The sequence below is a fragment of the Vespa crabro genome, chromosome 1, assembly GCF_910589235.1.
Source record: "Vespa crabro chromosome 1, iyVesCrab1.2, whole genome shotgun sequence".
Classification (NCBI taxonomy): Eukaryota; Metazoa; Arthropoda; class Insecta; order Hymenoptera; family Vespidae; genus Vespa; species Vespa crabro.
Genome location: NC_060955.1, coordinates 21,118,887 through 21,136,411, shown reverse-complemented (window position 1 = coordinate 21,136,411; position 17,525 = coordinate 21,118,887). Strand labels below are relative to the sequence as shown.

General features: G+C 27.4%; 3 protein-coding genes across 12 annotated transcripts; 2 read left to right on the top strand and 1 right to left on the bottom strand.

Moving 5' to 3' along the window:
* Positions 1-4,931: 4,931 nt before the first annotated feature.
* LOC124433008 (ubiquitin-conjugating enzyme E2 G2) lies at positions 4,932-6,762 on the top strand. 3 transcript variants are annotated; one of them, XM_046982502.1, is made up of 5 exons: positions 4,932-4,989; positions 5,193-5,307; positions 5,432-5,513; positions 5,781-5,899; positions 5,986-6,762. In XM_046982502.1, the coding sequence occupies exons 2-5, from the start codon at positions 5,265-5,267 to the stop codon at positions 6,243-6,245; spliced, it is 504 nt and encodes a 167-aa protein (XP_046838458.1). In that variant the 5' UTR covers positions 4,932-4,989; positions 5,193-5,264; the 3' UTR covers positions 6,246-6,762. The 3 variants fall into 3 exon arrangements, with proteins under 3 accessions (XP_046838458.1, XP_046838465.1, XP_046838449.1); XM_046982493.1 differs by having other exon boundaries at positions 4,950-5,110; XM_046982509.1 differs by having other exon boundaries at positions 4,947-5,307; positions 5,761-5,899.
* A 3,561-nt stretch (positions 6,763-10,323) lies between these two features.
* Positions 10,324-15,160, bottom strand: LOC124423377 (putative uncharacterized protein DDB_G0277255). Of its 6 annotated transcripts, none has more exons than XM_046961070.1 (6): positions 15,026-15,160; positions 14,347-14,481; positions 14,075-14,262; positions 12,197-13,990; positions 11,921-12,089; positions 10,324-11,853 (listed from the first exon to the last, which is right to left on the bottom strand). In XM_046961070.1, the coding sequence occupies exons 3-6, from the start codon at positions 14,189-14,191 to the stop codon at positions 11,459-11,461; spliced, it is 2,475 nt and encodes an 824-aa protein (XP_046817026.1). In that variant the 5' UTR covers positions 14,192-14,262; positions 14,347-14,481; positions 15,026-15,160; the 3' UTR covers positions 10,324-11,458. The 6 variants fall into 6 exon arrangements, with proteins under 6 accessions (XP_046817026.1, XP_046817358.1, XP_046817272.1 ...); XM_046961402.1 differs by having other exon boundaries at positions 14,075-14,286; positions 14,381-14,481; XM_046961316.1 differs by having other exon boundaries at positions 14,381-14,481.
* LOC124423631 (solute carrier family 66 member 3) lies at positions 15,151-17,466 on the top strand. Of its 3 annotated transcripts, none has more exons than XM_046961789.1 (5): positions 15,151-15,227; positions 16,414-16,583; positions 16,721-16,943; positions 17,019-17,139; positions 17,219-17,466. In XM_046961789.1, exons 2-5 carry the CDS (start codon positions 16,432-16,434, stop codon positions 17,350-17,352), a joined length of 630 nt encoding a protein of 209 aa, XP_046817745.1. In that variant the 5' UTR covers positions 15,151-15,227; positions 16,414-16,431; the 3' UTR covers positions 17,353-17,466. The 3 variants fall into 3 exon arrangements, with proteins under 3 accessions (XP_046817745.1, XP_046817568.1, XP_046817658.1); XM_046961612.1 differs by having other exon boundaries at positions 15,225-15,381; XM_046961702.1 differs by lacking the exon at positions 15,151-15,227 and adding an exon at positions 15,664-16,159.
* Positions 17,467-17,525: the final 59 nt, after the last annotated feature.

Here is a 17,525-nt window from a genome sequence, read left to right as displayed (position 1 = left end):
TAAATTTCTTCGGAGATTTATTCGCGAGTAGTTTCTTATTTTTTCATTTATTTATTAGATCAGGATAGGGTCTACTTGCTCAAACGCGTTTATAATGATTTGAGATTTTGAGTATTTTAATACATTTTTAAATATTTTACTCGCGCGGAAATAAGTAAAGAATCGATATTCATAAGTTCTAATAAAGAATGAGCAAGAAGACACTCGCGATGGATAGTCTCTGGGTTACAAACGAAACTGTGGATGATTTTATTACAATAATTAAAATATTCGTTTGTAAGAAGGAACGTCCAAGGGTTTGCTTTATATTTTTAAATAATTATTAATTAAATATTTAATCAATTTAAATTGATACAAGAAAAGTCTCGATAGAGTCATTGGTTTTGAAAGAGAAAAATCGAGTAGAATGATTGCTAAAAAACAAAGAGACGTAGTCCGTAAGCCTAGATAATAAATTAATTATTTTTTAGCTCAGGATTTTCAGCAATTAATATACTATTATCTAATTTCTAATTTTTTTATATTTAATATCTAATTTCTCCCACTCTGCGAAAAAGTATCTTTCGAAAGGATAATAATAAGTTTTCAGATTCGTTAGGGTTGTATTAGGGTTTTCTTTCATATCTTAGAATTTGGAATCAAATTTTATCGTTACAGTTTTAGAGTGATAATCGATTAGGTTGAGGCACGAAGCAAAGAAGAGACTATATGCCGAAATCAACATGTGGCTCAAGAGGACAATTATTAGGCTATTGAGTTATTTTCGAAGGTTCACTAGGAACTCTCGAGAATGGCTCTTAATTTTACCATGTTAGTATTTTAATTTTACAATGTTGTCACTCAAAATGCTTTTATGGTGTTGGGTATAAGGGTGTAAATTTAAAAAACTGAGACGAAATAACTTTCCGTAAATAATATTCCCACATTGCCACGCGTACGCGAATAGGATTATTTCATATTTTATGCCTTTTTAATATTAAACTTTTTTTAAAAACTTAATTGAATTTATGATACTAGTTTAATAAAATCAAATTTTACATTAAAGTCGATTGATAAATTTTACACATTTTTTCTTTTCTAAAGTTCAATTCAATTCATAATTTTATTTTAATAAAATCGAATTCTATATTAAAATCACATATCTATGAAATGTAAAAGTAATATAATATTTCTTTAGATCAGTATTCAGAATTTGTCATTCTTTTTTAATTAATATTTTTTTTCTTAGCGTTTAAGTTTAATTAAATTAAATTCAGAATTTTATCGTTCGTATAATTAATATACATATATACATATTCTTTCGTTTTCCTTATTTCTTTTCAGCTAGCTCTAACTTGTGGGATCACGAACACGGGAAGGAATAATTAATAAATAGGATTATCTTAACATTTAAACAATATAAGATATACGTAAAGTATAATTAATTAATATTTAAACAATAAGATATTCTTAGCAACGTTATAAAAATCATATACATGTATTGTCATTTACTATCGATTAATAATATTTCTTTCAGAGAGAATACTATTTATTTATATTAATCGTTTATTTTCCTTAAGTTTAATCAAATTAAATTTAGCATTTTATCGTTCGTATAATTAATATACATATATACTAAATCTTTTTTATTTCCTTATTTCTTTTCAGCTAGGTCCGGGTCGTGGGATCGCGAACACGTAAAGGAATAATTAATTAATATTTAAACAATAGGATATTCTTAGCAACGTTATAGAGAACATATACATATATTATCATATATCATCGATTAATAAATATAATATTTCTTTCAGAGAGAATAATATTTATTTATATCTGTGTTCAGAATATTTCATTTCTTTTTAACTAATCTTTTATTTTTCTTAGATTTAATCAAATTAAATTCAGCATTTTATCGTTCGTATAATTACTGTCATTTCTAATTTTTCTTATTTACTGTCATTAATTATCCTTTATATATATCTCGGGTGGAACCCATGGGAGAGGCCCATGAGTGTGTGCCTCTGTGCGGGTTGCTGTCTCAGCATCTTATAGAGCTGCTTCTCTTCTCTTCTCTTTCTGGGGCTCTCTTTTCTACTTCATATTTTTCATTCTTATTTACTATTATTAATTATGATTTATAAGTCTCGGGTGGGACCCATGGGAGGGGCCCATGGGTGTGGGCCTCTGTGCGGGTTGCTGTCTCAGGATCGTGTAGAGCTGCTTCTATTTTCTTATCTTTCTGCAGCTTTCTTTTCTATCTAATATTTTTCTTCTTTAATTATGTTTTTAATTATGCTATTAATATGTTATTTCTTTTTATTATGTCTTTTCAGAATTTAATTATGTTATTTCCTTTTAATTATGTTTTTTAATATTTATTTATGTTATTTCTTTTTAATTATGTTTTTATGGTTTTAATTACGTTTTTAATATATTCTTATTAATTATGATTTACAGGTTTTAGGTATTTAGGAACCATTAGTAGAAGCGGACTGTTGTTTCAGCAGCATGCAGAGCTACTCCTATTTTCTTATCTTTCAGCAGCTCTCTTATATTACTCATATTTTTCTTCTTTAATTATGTTTTTAATTATGTTATTAATATGTTATTTCTTTTTATTATGTCTTTTCAAAATTTAATTATATTATTTCCTTTTAATTATGTTTTTTAATATTTATTTATGTTATTTCTTTTTAATTATGTTTTTAGGTTTTTAGGTTTATTATTAATATATTCTTATTAATTTTAATTTTTAAGCATTAGGTAGGACCCATGAGATGAAGCGGACTGTTGTTTCAGCAGCGTGCAGTGCTACTTCTATTTTCTTATCTTTCAACACCTCTCTTATCTATTTATATATATTTATTTTCTATTTCATTTATTTTCTATTTATATTCTATGTACATATTATTTTCTATTTTCTTTCTTTTTTCTTTCTCTTGCTTTCTCCATATCTGTTTCTTTTCCAGGATAGATCATCGAGGGATAGCTTCATCTGCGGCCGGTTGATACATCACATGGCAGGATTCATCATCGATTTTTACACGCGAATACGGGAAGGATAGAAAGAACACTGGCGCGCGTGTCGGCGGGCACAGGCGTGGGTGTTCTCGGGCGCGATTAAACTACGTTTGATTGTTCGTATCGAAAACGCGAATTTAGAGTAGAGTCACCGTTTTTCTAACACTTGCGTGGGTGTTCGGGCGCGATTAAAGGTCCTACCGTGGACTTCGTTTGATTTCTTCGAAATTTCGATGGGGGTACTTCGCGGATTTCGGCTTAACAGTAGAATCTACGTAATTATAACACACACGTGAGTGTCGCGACGCGATTAGTATTTCTAAGGAGAGCGCTTTGTTTGTTCGAAATTCGGAAAGCACGAATTCGGATGTGCTTAATAATCCGTTATGTCTGAAGTGGACGGTGCAAATGGTGGAGCTATCTGTAAGAGGTGTGTAGTAGCTAAGCTACGCATACCCTGTTAGTTAAGAAGCCAGTGCATTGAAGCGGAAAGGTATTGCGGATCGGTATCGCGGAACGCGGATTTTAGAGTAGAGTCACCGTTAGTCCGTGGGTCTCCACATGCAGCAACCTCCACGTGGTGAGACCTGGGTCGTTAATACTTGCATTATAAAATTTATAATTCGATTTTGCAAGTACTACCGAGCGAATGGCTGCATATTGTATTACTTTTCCAGAATTTTTTTAATCTAATTCCAACTAAACATTAACGTACTTCTCTTTTACATTTCTAAGAACTTCAAATAAATAAATGATTAGATATAATAGAACACTAGAGTAAGTATTTAGAGAAACGCGCAGAAAGCTTTTCTATCGCACTTATGTTCTCAAACATTCCCATTTATTCTCATTTTCTCGTATTTATTATTATTTATAATTCTCGGGTTGTACCCATGTATGTTATATGTGCTAAATACGATATCGGTATGTATTTGTTTCGCGTTAAAAATATAAATACTAATAAATATAATTAAAATATTATATTATAAATAAATTATATTATAAATGAGAAACTAGACAGATCGGAATGTCTGAATTACGTCTGAAAAGCTGTTTGTGCGAACGATAATTGCATAACATATTATTAAGAACGAACAAGAAAGACCTATGTCAAGGTTCCTGAGCGATCTTGATTGTTTACATCTGTTTTTGCCGGTATGTATTTTCGTTCTAAATTCACGTAATAATATGTATACAAACACATAAATGGCAAGTGTTTCTTGTTTTTGTACTTGTCAAAATGAAAATTAATAAACATTAATGGAGAAACTTTTAAGGTGTTGTCTATATCTTAATACTATCTTTCTTTCTCTTTCTCTCTCTCTCTCTCTCTCTCTCTCTCCCTTTTTTCCTTTCTCTTCCTCTCTCTTTTTCTTTCTATTAAGAATATTTATTTAAAAACAAATAAATTTACGTGTGCGTATAGGACGATTGTGTTTCAATGATTTTTTAGCGTACTAAGTGTTTTCATAAGCGTAAGGAATTTTATTATTTTGTAAATTAACTTGGAAAGATGACAAATATTAGATCGATATTAGTAAAGTAGAAAATTAATTGCATACGAATGTTTATACGCGTACAGGATTTATCAATATTTATATTCGTTCCTAAAAAAGATATGTATACGTATACGTATATGAAAATCGTATATACGACGAAATATAATCGAACACAATTAATTAACGGAAAACTATTAATTAGAGCAACGTTAGAAGACGAGAAAAGTATCATTATTGCGAAAATAAAGTTGGAAAATCCGAAAAATAAATAGCTCCACAGGATAAATCAAATCATCGATTTTATTTTCGTGGATATCTTTTAAACAACACGATGCCAATATACGTACAAGACGAAGTCTGTACGTCGACACGATAAATGCATGGTCGATACAATGTCCTCCATTTGCGCTTGTAGTTCATATTTTGTCCATACCTGTCGCTGAAGTCGCACACGCTTCGAGCGAAAGGTGATGAACGGTCTTTAGAAAAGGTCTCCAATTTTCAATTTTTTTTTATTCAATCTTTTCATTAATATTACTAAATATTGATAATTTCTTTTATCAATAATTGAGATTGTTAAGGATTTTGTAAAAAAAAAAGTTTTTGATAATGTAATTAATAGCAATAATAAAATCAATTTGTCTCTGAGTTAATTCTACTATCAAATATAAAGTATCAACTATATGCTTTTAGTTCGTGTCAATCGTATATAATACTCCGGTAAATCAGTTCGATGATACGAGTGTCATTTGTATAATCAAAACAATGGCTGGATCTGCATTAAGACGATTAATGGCCGAATATAAGCGTAAGAGAATAATTGTTTCGTTATTTTAATCGTATTACATTGGTCTATTCCATATGTTTGTAAAATGTTTATAGTATTATACTCGTGCATAAAAATCAATGATATCGTTACAATATCCTTATAGAATTAACCTTAAATCCACCAGAAGGTATAATTGCTGGACCATTAAGCGAAGAAAATTTTTTTGAATGGGAAGCATTAATTACGTACGTATTTATAATATAATATTATCTAACACTTTAGTGCTGAATCATTCATTTGCCGTAGATGCATATTCAACAAATGATTATATATGAAATATATGCTCAAAAGATATATGAAATAAGTATAAAATAAGATTCTTTTCTCTTATAAAAATGTTTTTATAAAAACATAAAAGTGAATATATAAAAAAATCTTTTATGAGATATATACATATATATATATACATATATATATATGCAATTTTTTAAGAATATGAAGTATATTCGTAGAGGACCAGAAGGGACATGTTTTGAAGGTGGAGTATTTCCAGCGAAATTGATATTTCCATCCGATTATCCACTTAGTCCACCAAAAATGCAGTTTACTTGTGAAATATTTCATCCAAATAGTTAGTATCTTGTCGTATAAAATAATAAATTTGCTTTACAGGTACTGTATATGTATAATTATTATGAATATTTTATCTTCATATAGTTTATGCAGATGGAAGAGTATGTATAAGTATTTTACATGCTCCTGGCGATGATCCTATGGGATATGAGAGTAGCGCAGAAAGATGGAGTCCAGTACAAAGTGTAGAAAAAATATTGTTAAGCGTAGTGAGTATGTTAGCTGAACCCAATGATGAAAGTGGAGCAAACGTTGATGCTGCAAAAATGTGGAGAGAAGATAGATCTGAGTTCGAGAGAATTGCACAGAAACTCGTTAGAAAAACTCTTGGAATTCCATCTTAATAAATTATTTATCTTGTTAATTTAATTTTATTTAGAAGTAATGCTGAAGAAAAGTGGCTTATCTTTCTCTACTATTTTCTGTTTGAATCCATATAATAATATTTATTTTAAATAAATATAAAGCAGACCATTGTCTACTTCTATCTATTATTTATGTATATAATGATATATAAATCACTTTAAAAAAATTCAACTAGCCAAGAAATGTTTTTATTAATACAAATATAATCATTGGAATTGTACACTAAATGATTATTTTGTCTATTACTTATTAGACAATAAATATTATTTTATGCGTGAATTAAACTTTCCAATTAAATACAATTGCTTTTATATTTTATGTAGTATATTATAATGCAAAATAATAAAGTAAAAAATGATTGTCTTAATAGTTCATTATATTATTTTATTTGTTGTAAATTGTATAAACGTATCTATAGGAAGGTGTACATTTTCTGTTTGATGTAACTATTCTTATCTATCTATTATAAAATATAAACAGTTATAATTTTGAAAATTGTATTTTATTTTCATCATGATAACATTACAATACAAATGTGAATAATGAAATACATACCATTTTTTATGTTTTATGTGTTTCTGTTTTATATTAATATTGTATTAATAACAGACAACTTATAACTTGTGCTGAAATACACATTTTTCTTGAAATAAAATCATATTTGTAAATAATATCAAAGAAAGATAAATTACACAGATAATAGTTTTAAGGTTTAAAAATTATTGTTTTCAATATTGACATAAAATTGATGTCATATATATTTAAATTTCTCAAGGTCTTATCTTATTGAAGCAGGATTGTTTTAATTATTATTTCATATAATATATTTTATATAATTTAATAGTTTTTATGACTCAACTATTGACGATAATATTCTTCTTGCAATTATAACATCAAATTTTTTGTCACAATTTGATTTAGAAACTTATTGAGTCAGATACAAATTCAGAATATTCATATTATGTATTTAGCAGAAACAATATAAATCATAGGAACAAGTGAAACAATACAATAATATGAAAAATAAGAAATACTTCTTCATGCTATATTAATAAAAATATTCTACTCTATAGTTTCAGCAATTTTATAGTAACTTATTTGTGCAACTTAAGTTACTTGATTGCCAATTTTGTTATTATCTCATATATATATTATAATTTATATTTAATGTATTACTTTTCCCTAAAAAATTTAACACTCCGTTCGTAAAAAGCCGATTATTATGTATTTCACCCTGACAACAATCGAACTTGGTGACAAAATATATTAGACTAGAGAAGCCCACATTTACATATATAGTCCAATATAACTTTAAGACATTATTATTATTATTATTTGTTAAAAATAATTCTTATTAAGATAATGACAACACTAATATTTTTAAAAGTTTATTTCGTTTCTTTCGCACAAGCTATGATATCTTTTGGATTGTGTTTACAAAATAATTGAAAATAAATATAAGTTTGCATATGGATATTTATTAAGAAACAATACTGAAATCCAACTTAAAATGCAATATTTATGACTAGCATTTGTTGATTACACTTAACAGACGATTATCAATGTTATCAGTTCTCTAGTCAAAGTACAACATGCATTAAAATCATTTTTATTTTTATCAATTAAATCAATTGCTAAACAAGTCACTATTACTATTTGGAATGTTTATATTATTTTCGGTTTTATATAAATTTGTTTTCATCAATCTGTATTATAAATTTCAAACTAATTTATTTTTGTTAATATTTAATTTAAAAAACTTTATAAATGTATAAAAAATGCATTGCATCTTACTCATAATATTCATATATAACAGATATAAGAAGTGACCAAAATTATTTCGAAATATTTAATATAGCACTTAGCAAAACTTTTGCATGCTTTTATTTATATGCATTTTATCCTTTTAATAATAAATAAACTTATATTCTCTTTATATTGTATTTAAAAATAATATACACGAAATAACAAAAATATTCCAAACAATAGTAATTAGTGACTCACCTTGCATGTATTAAATAAATTCTTTTAGATATAGATTATGTCTGAACACATTATTGCTTTCCACGTCATATGTAATGTTACGTATGCATTTTTATTATACGTTGTGTATCAAAGAACGATTTATTCTTATAATTATAGAGAGACAAATAATAAAATATATATAATTACAAATTTTAATTTCTTGTGTAATAAATAATAAATAAGTTTCATATCTCATTTTTGTGTAAAAATTCTTAATTATTTAAAATATATATAATAATCTAATTAATGCACCATATGAAGTTATATATGATCATCAAGAAATATGCTAAAAAATATATTGTGAATTTAAAAACATAAAAATATAAAACTTTTTGTAATTAATTTGTATTATTCTTTGTATTTGCATTATATTAAATTAATAAAATGTTGTACTTTGAGTACAGTTACTAACTTTGGTTTGTTCAAGAATAAAATTTTATTCTGTGCCAAGCAATTATAATGATACAATGAATATCCTTTTGCAAAAGTATTTCTTTATTAATTTAAAGCATATATACTCAATAAAATGAGTAAATAACAAATATGCAGTAAGAAACAGTTACATGATTTGATAAATAAGAATTTGTAACTAAGATTTATAATATACGATTCTTCTGCATTTAAAGGAAATTTATTTATATCAATTACTACATTTTGTGCTTTATAAATTTTATAAATAATTTATACAATACAATTGTAAATTAATATCTGTTTTTTCTACTTTGATATATTGCAACTATAAATATTTATATGTATGTATAACATAAAAAAAAAATAAAACACAAAAAACTTACTGCTTGGCATAGAATGCTACATATTATGTTTTTATGAATAATAAACAAGTACTATTAAATAAAATAATTACATTGTTTAGTAACACTAAGTTTCGTACAAGAACAAATATGTGCAACATATATTAATGTCAATTACAGTCACTATAAAATGTTACTAATTTCATTCTATATACCTCCCTTCGTGGTTGAGGTACTCAGGTGCCTGTAACCATTAACTATACGTACATGCTTCTCATATTTGTTAGAATTAGACCTTTCAGATAATCTTATAATATGGATCATATTGGAAAATCTACCACACGAATACTGGGTATAAAATCGATGTGCTACTCTAAAGTTCATGAGATGCAAACAAAATTCTGAGCAATATATGTGTATAGCCTTGCTGCTCTTTGATTACAAATCTGGACATGTAATTTGCGATTTCATTATGATAAATTTAATTATATAGATCTTATAGAAGTGAATAAATTAAATAAATGCATATGATATTACATTATCATACTAAACAGATGCAACAAAACAACAACGCATGATTTAGCATATTTTTCAACATCAAGTGTACATCTTGTATAAAAACTTTTTTTTGAAAAATCTATTATACTACTCATATTTCTGTGTAAATTCTATGTAACATCAAGGAATAAAAACTTTTTCCTTTTTAAGGGGTTTATAACAATCACAACTTATGTTATTACATAACAAGAGGAAAGTTTGATTTACAGAGTTTGCCTTTTCTGAAATAAATATAAGATATTGAAAAATATTATAAGTTATAGAAGGTTTACTTATTTAATTAACTATATTCCTTACTTTTGCAAATCATAAATGATCAATTTAATATAGATTTCAAAAATTTAATTTAACAAAATAAATTAAAAGAAAGGAAAAGAAATATTTTTAAATAAGTATTACCAATTTGAATCGTAAGGAATAGTTGTGCATAAAATTTATGATTTTGGTGATATAACTTAGTAAAAATTAATCAAATGTATCACATTGTTTTTTGTCAACTTCCATTGATCATAAAAAGCATTTGATAACTCTGGATATTTTAATAAATTATTTAATATAAGAAATAAAAACTGTTTAATTTTATATAGCACCAATCACTAATTTTTTTAGAATTAATTTACCATTATGTCCAAGCTTTGATAAAACTATGTTCACTTGTTAAATTTTGAATTATCTTTGATGACTACAATATCTTGAAATCTACTATTTATTTTTCATTGAATTTTTCTCATTAAGTTATTTCGTTTGTAAATCTTGAGAATATCTTTTGAAAAGTCTGAAGCACATTTTTTTTTCTTTTTCTTTCTTTTTTCTTTTTTTTTCCCCAGTTGACTTCATGACATAACATATCTCGAGAAACGTTATAACATAGTATTGATCTAAAATGTTATATAATAGCTTGTACATGTATCGTAATCGGAATTCTGTAATCAACTGTACATAGATGATTATTTCAAAAAATGAAATAATCCAAAAAAAGAAATATGTTTCAAGTTTTTCCATAAAATATGCTCTTTGCATATATCTATATACTTGAAAATGTATATTGCTTAGCCAATGAAATTCTATTACTCTTAAGTTAAAACCCTTTAGACTGGAAGGTAGGATTGAAATATGGCACGAAAGGAGGAGTTATCATCAAATCATCGATCTGTTATTATAAATAAATATTGTGCACTTATTATATCGTATGTAATGTTATCTTAGATAACTATCATAGATGACAAAAAAAGGAACTTAAACATAAATCATTATACGAAATTGGCCATACTAATTTTATAAGTTTGCTAATCAAAATGAAAAATGAGCACTATCATAGATAAATTATAATAAATTTAACAATCATCTGACAGCCCAATTACGTACATTTAATGTACTAATGTTGTTGCCAATTTGAGATCAAAATTACTTTTTAAAAGATTGATGCTGATCACATCGCATCTTACGCGTCTTATAGGCTATATGTAGTCTTTCTATAGTACTCTGTAATTTTCCTCTATTATTTTTAATCATAAATAATTGTATAAATTATTTTCTATAAATTCATACAGAGAACATTTACTACCTTTCAATACAAATGAAAATTGTTTCGATATTAGAAAATTGAAGGTCAATATGCAGTATACATGAACATTCCTTAATCACAATATCCACTTATAAAGTCATACACCAAAATTGTAAAAACAATAATCACAGATGTAAACGATGAAGCATACTTCAATTACCCTTACCGGCAACTCCTAATTTATAATACTTATGTTTCTTGCACAAGATAACATTGTCTTAAGTCTCTTTGTTAGCACTAAACATTTGGCATATACACACCAAGATGAAAAGTAAGATTACATATTTGTACCTCACGATAGGCCTTGCGGTGTGAAACAGATCTTTTCCAATTCACCAGTTGAAGAACTAACAGGAGATTCTGCTCGTTCATCTTGTTCAGCCAATTGTTCACTGTAGTAATGAGGCGTGCTAAGATAATCGATGAGGCGACGAGGTAAAGGCAACGTGGGGATGAGATCCCTGCGTACCATCTTTAAAATGACAAATCTACATGTATGCTGTAAACTTTGAACTTGTTTGAATCTGGATACTGGATGTAACAATTGCACTCTCATTGGACCCAACACTGGTCGTCGATGAAGAAAGAAAAGATAACGCCCACTTCTTGAGTGCTCTACTGCATTTTCAATGAAATCGACGATTGTATGGGATTTGAACTTCGTGCAACTTCCAAAACTAAAATTACCTAAAACAATAAAACTATGTGAGTAAGCTATTGAAGCTAGTTTGTATGAAAAATAACTTTTTATTACCTTGATCATGTTCTATCCTAACATGTCGCACACAACTGTTAAGTCTAAATGATAAAGAAAAGATGTAGTGATCATCACTGCTGTCTCTAACAATGAAAGATCCATCTGGTTCATTAGACAATATTTTTTCTGCAGCTTCACCTGATATAGGTCCCCAATACCAGCCATACTATTAAATAAGGAATATTATAGAAAATATGATATAAATTATATCTTTCCTTATTTAAAGTTAAATTTACTTTATATATATGCATGTTAAATGAATGTTTAACTTACGTCTTTAACTTTTTCAATACTAGCGGCAAAATCCATACTTGTATCTTCCACTGTTTCTTCTTCAGATCGAGGAGCAGAAGTTGGCATATGTTGTATGGAATTAGGAGATTCTGATTTAGATACCATAGCTGTAAGCGCTTCTTCTGCTTGTTCTACTCCTACTTGACCATTAGTTTTTGGCAGAGGTGGTAATGCACGTTTAAAAAAAGGCATTTTTTGTGCAGATGCATCTACTTCCGACGTAGTATTGTTATTGTTTGCATGTTGATCAGAATCAACTCCTTCCTCTTCTTCGACTATTTCACCCTGCACAATACTATTTCTTTTTTCTACAAAATGATCAGGTGAACCCAAGCGTCTGAATCTAAAGATATTGCAAAGTGTTTGTTTTAAATTTAATGAAAAGTTTCGTTGACTCTTTTTTATTTTATCTCTTTCAGAATCACCCTTCTCTTTATGTGGTTCTTCTCTTACCTTCTTATGTTTAATACTGACAAATGAATTCTTTTTGTGCTTCTTAATATTACTGTTATTATTAATATTGTTATTATTATTATTATTATTATTATGAATCAGTCCATTACTACTCTTATTAGAAATTGGTGTGTCAGTTGAAGAATCAGTATGTGTATTACTATATCTATTATTATTATTTACAGTAACACCTTTTGGCATTGCAAGATGTATAGGCGTATGACCTATGGGAGCTTTATCACGCTTAATTTTATTTTCACTAGAATCACTGGAGCTTGAATACAATGTTTGTAAATATTGCCGAACTTCATGTAATGTCATATGAATTGGTTCTCCAATATTATGTGTATGTCCATTTGATATTCTAGATCCATGACGACCAGAGGTACCTGGAACACTATGACGTTTTCCATTCCCAGCTTCATTGCAACACATTTCAGCCAACAGTCTTTGTGACTTAATAACATGTGTTATAGCACGAGATTTTCCACAATAATGTCTGGCTTGTTGAATGTGCGTTTCTAATTCACTTTGTGAACTAGCAGATACATTTCTTCTTCTCTTACGATGATGTCTATGACGCTTAGGCCTTTGTGGTGTCTTAAGATCATGCAATGGCCTGATTACATCTATCGGTACAGTGTAAATATCAGAATCAAAGGGCACATTATACATATCACTGATTTCACTTGTTGTTAAAACATCATGAGACATAGCAGAAGTTATAAAACTGCTGTCATCAGCTTTATGACTTAATCCAGTAGTATTTATAGAATTATGCGAGCTGGACAAACGTGAAGAAGCTAAAGAACATCGTGAATTTGGACGATTTAAAGTATTATATGGAGTGATCGTAATGGTTGTAGTTCCTTGACAAGAAGAAGGTGTCAGGAAATCTGTTGCCCATATGCGTTTAGGATTATGTATGTTATGTGTTACCACAGGAACAGGATGTGAAGCAGTTACTATCCTTCCTTCTGGCCATGATATTCTACAAGATATAACCAATGCTTCTTCAATAATGGACTGTACAAAATTATTTGCAAATTCATCTATACATTGTGGAACCTTATGTTGCAACAATTGTTCGTAACTAAGAATGGGTGCAGAAAAGGATTCAGAATCAGCTGGTGAAGGACTATCTTGAAATTCTGGTGGTGGTTTAATAGCAACATCGACAACCTCAACCTCTAATTTACCATCAGCATCATTCCAACCTGGCCCCTTCTTTAATGTATTAAAATTTTCTCCACACATACCATCTGAATAATCAAAGGAATCTTGTGATAAAGATTTGCTTTCTATATCGCTTTCTTGCATCTAAAAATAGTTACAGGTAAAAATATCTGTAATTATAGAAATTCAATTTCTATAAAATTTTATTAAAATCATAAAAAATTATACCTCGATAGCAAGATGAGCACGTACAGAATCACTAGAAATGGAACCCCCTAGTCCACTGCTACCAAGATCGCTCAAAGGTCCGGTAGCACTGAGTGAACATGACGGTGGGGAATCCATTTCAAAATGTATTTAAATGTCTGTTATAAATTTTATAATAGCCAAAATTTCTGGAAGTCCCAAGTAACTCCCTACAACACAATGAATCATTTTTTCTAAAACAGGATTAAACAAGATTATAATCAAGGACAGATTACCATGATCTATTTTCTTACCTGAAAATAGCAACTGTAAACAATATACGAATACCTTATCATCTTCGTATCTGCATATCCAATTGTACTCATTATATGGTCCATTTTGATACAAGATCTATAAGCCATAAAGCTTGCAAAGTAGAGTATTTGTATCTAAAATAAGATAATAAGATAATTTATGAAAACGTTATAAATTATTAAAAGAACATTTATGGCTTAATTACGTTATTTCATATCTATTATTTTTATTAAGATCTATTATAATGCAATCGAACATAATAGATTGATATTACAAAATATGAAAAAATATAAAAATCTATATACGATTACTGTAATGTATATATACGAAAGAACATAATACTGATAGCACGATCATTACATTACGCAATATCGTGTTAATAACAATATTTAAACATGACATACAAATTCCAAATTATCTGCTTTGTACTATAGAACATAAATGAGAAATATGAATTCTTTTAAAGAATAAAGAGATAAAGAAGTAACATTTGAAAGATCAAAATACTCTAACGTTTATATTTCACATTATAACGAAGTATTATTTCAAATATTTTAAATGTCTTGATCAAAAGGCATGCCGTACTACAATAAGTTTCACATCCCGGCAGGGTTAATGTTTGCATCGTAGGTAGTAGATCACCTTTGACGTTTCGCCAGAAAATATACATTTACGTACTTATGTTTCGTTGTTTATAGCCTTTTCATATTTATAACATTCTCCTTGTCCAAGCTGCATATTAAAATAACACTTATGATTGCCACACGATCTCCATTCGCGAGACAAATCAATATTTAAAAGACAACCGCGAGGACTACACATTTCATCTTACTCCATGTCAGTTCTGTTCCTACATTCCCTGTGTCAAGTATAATCCAAAGTAAGCGATTCCATTCGAGTACATTCGGTGAATAAAGATGAATTTCTTAGAAAGGAGAATATGTCTATAGTGTGTATTTCAATCTCATATAGTCTATTCAACTATTATTCTAAACTATATGAAGCCATTTTATTAAATATGAATATTATAAATGGTATGTAATAAAAGGACATAATAAGACTCTTTTGATAGTAAAAGATATAGTAAAATCAGAAAATGATTTGAAAAGTTTATATTTACGAGTAGATTTCCAACATCCAATCAAATCTCTTGATGACTTTTAGTATCAAATTGATTGGTCATTTCAATCATAGATGAGACGAATTTTTACGTATCGAGTATTTTGGTTTCACAAGACAATAATCCCCCGAAGCTTTTTTTTATTTACAATTAATGACTCATTTACCTACTGAGTTAGTTAGATATAAATTGCTATTTTCGTTCAATATTTTTCATAATTAATTTGAAAAAAAAAAATACGTAAAAATGTTTCTTATATTAAATTATATTTATACTTAATCTACATAACATAGTACCAGTTATTATTAGTTGTTGATGACTATTGTAGTAGTTGCCGCGTTTACTGATGTTAATAAATTGATTTAAATTATATTATGTGCGTGTACTATCTAGTCAAGATGTCTGACAAAAATTTTGTCATAGCTATTTATGACATTATATATTCAAATTTGATAACAAGACTATATATAATGTAATTTCATTATTACGCCACTATATAGATTTTTTTTAGTTATTATTACATATTTTTGGGTGCCATATAGAAATTCCAAAAATAGCTCTAAATATGACATATTGTGGGCTTCACTATTAAAAGTTAGGTATAATTGAGTGTAGGATGGATATCTATTTTTTTAATGTATAATGAAAAAGTGAAATGATTAATATATCAAAGTATATAGGTTTTTAATACTGTAAGTTAATAGATAATAATCTTTATCATAATTAATTACATAATGTAGATAATTCTTATCATTATTTAGTTTTATCTTAATATTAATTTTATTAATTATAATTTTTAATAAATATTAATAAATATTTTATAATATATTTATTAATCATTACAATATTATAACAATAAAATTGTTTTAAAAATTTTATATATATATATATACAGTATTAATTTTTAAATGAAATTAAAAGTGAAAGTAAAATTGATTTGTTACAGTGTCTAAAAAATAATAAAATGGAAATAAATCTTAATCAATTTGCGGATCTCTTAAGCATTTTCACCATAGCTATGTGCTTCATATTAAAAGTTCCACAAATCTTTAATTTAATTTCTTTAAAGTCTGCCAAACAAATATCTACCTTAGGACTATTATTAGAAATTACAAGGTAATGTTTGATCATACTTTATATCCTGTTGTATTGAAGGATATATATAATATTTTATCAGAAGAAAAATATTTTATTTTAATAACGCATATAATATACGTATTTATATGAGTGTATACTTATATTTAATATTGCAGTTATACAGTCACGGCAAGTTATAATTATGTTAATGGTTATTCCTTATTATCGTATTTAGAATATCCAATTATATTAATACAAGAATATATTTTAATATTTCTGGTAATGATATATTCGAGACAAACTAATATATGGAGCTTATTGATTACAATTGTTTATGTTACAACAAGCTTCTGTTTTCTATTCGAGATTATACCAAAAACTCTTCTTACATTCGTAATGGTTAGTATAGTTATGCAATATCTGCCTGCAAATTTGTCTCTATATTATTTCATTCATCAAAATATTACTTTTTAGCCTATGTGCACGCCAATATCTGTGTCAAGTAAAGTAATGCAATTGCTGGCAATTGTCAGAGCTAAAAATGCAGATTCCGTTTCACCTCTTACATGGTTTATATCAGCTTTAACAAATTCCAGTAAGTTTTTGCACAATCCGATTAATAATGAATTTGAAAATAATTATTTAAACTAAAATCTGAATATTTGCAATTTTAGCAAGAGTGTTTACTATATGGATGGATTCTGCTGACTTTTTACTATTAGGAAATTTTATCATATCTGTTCTTTTAAGTTCTAGTATTATGTTTTCTTCCTTGTATTATAGATATTATAATGTAAAACAGGATTGAAAAGAACAATATTATTCTGTATACCTGAATAGTTTCAAATAGACATCTTTAAAATGTAAGCAAGTAAATTAAAATGTAAAAATTGCTTTTATGTAATAAATATTTCAAACAGAATTTCTTTGGTGAGAAATATAAAAATAATAATTTATATATTTAAAAAATGAATAATTGGA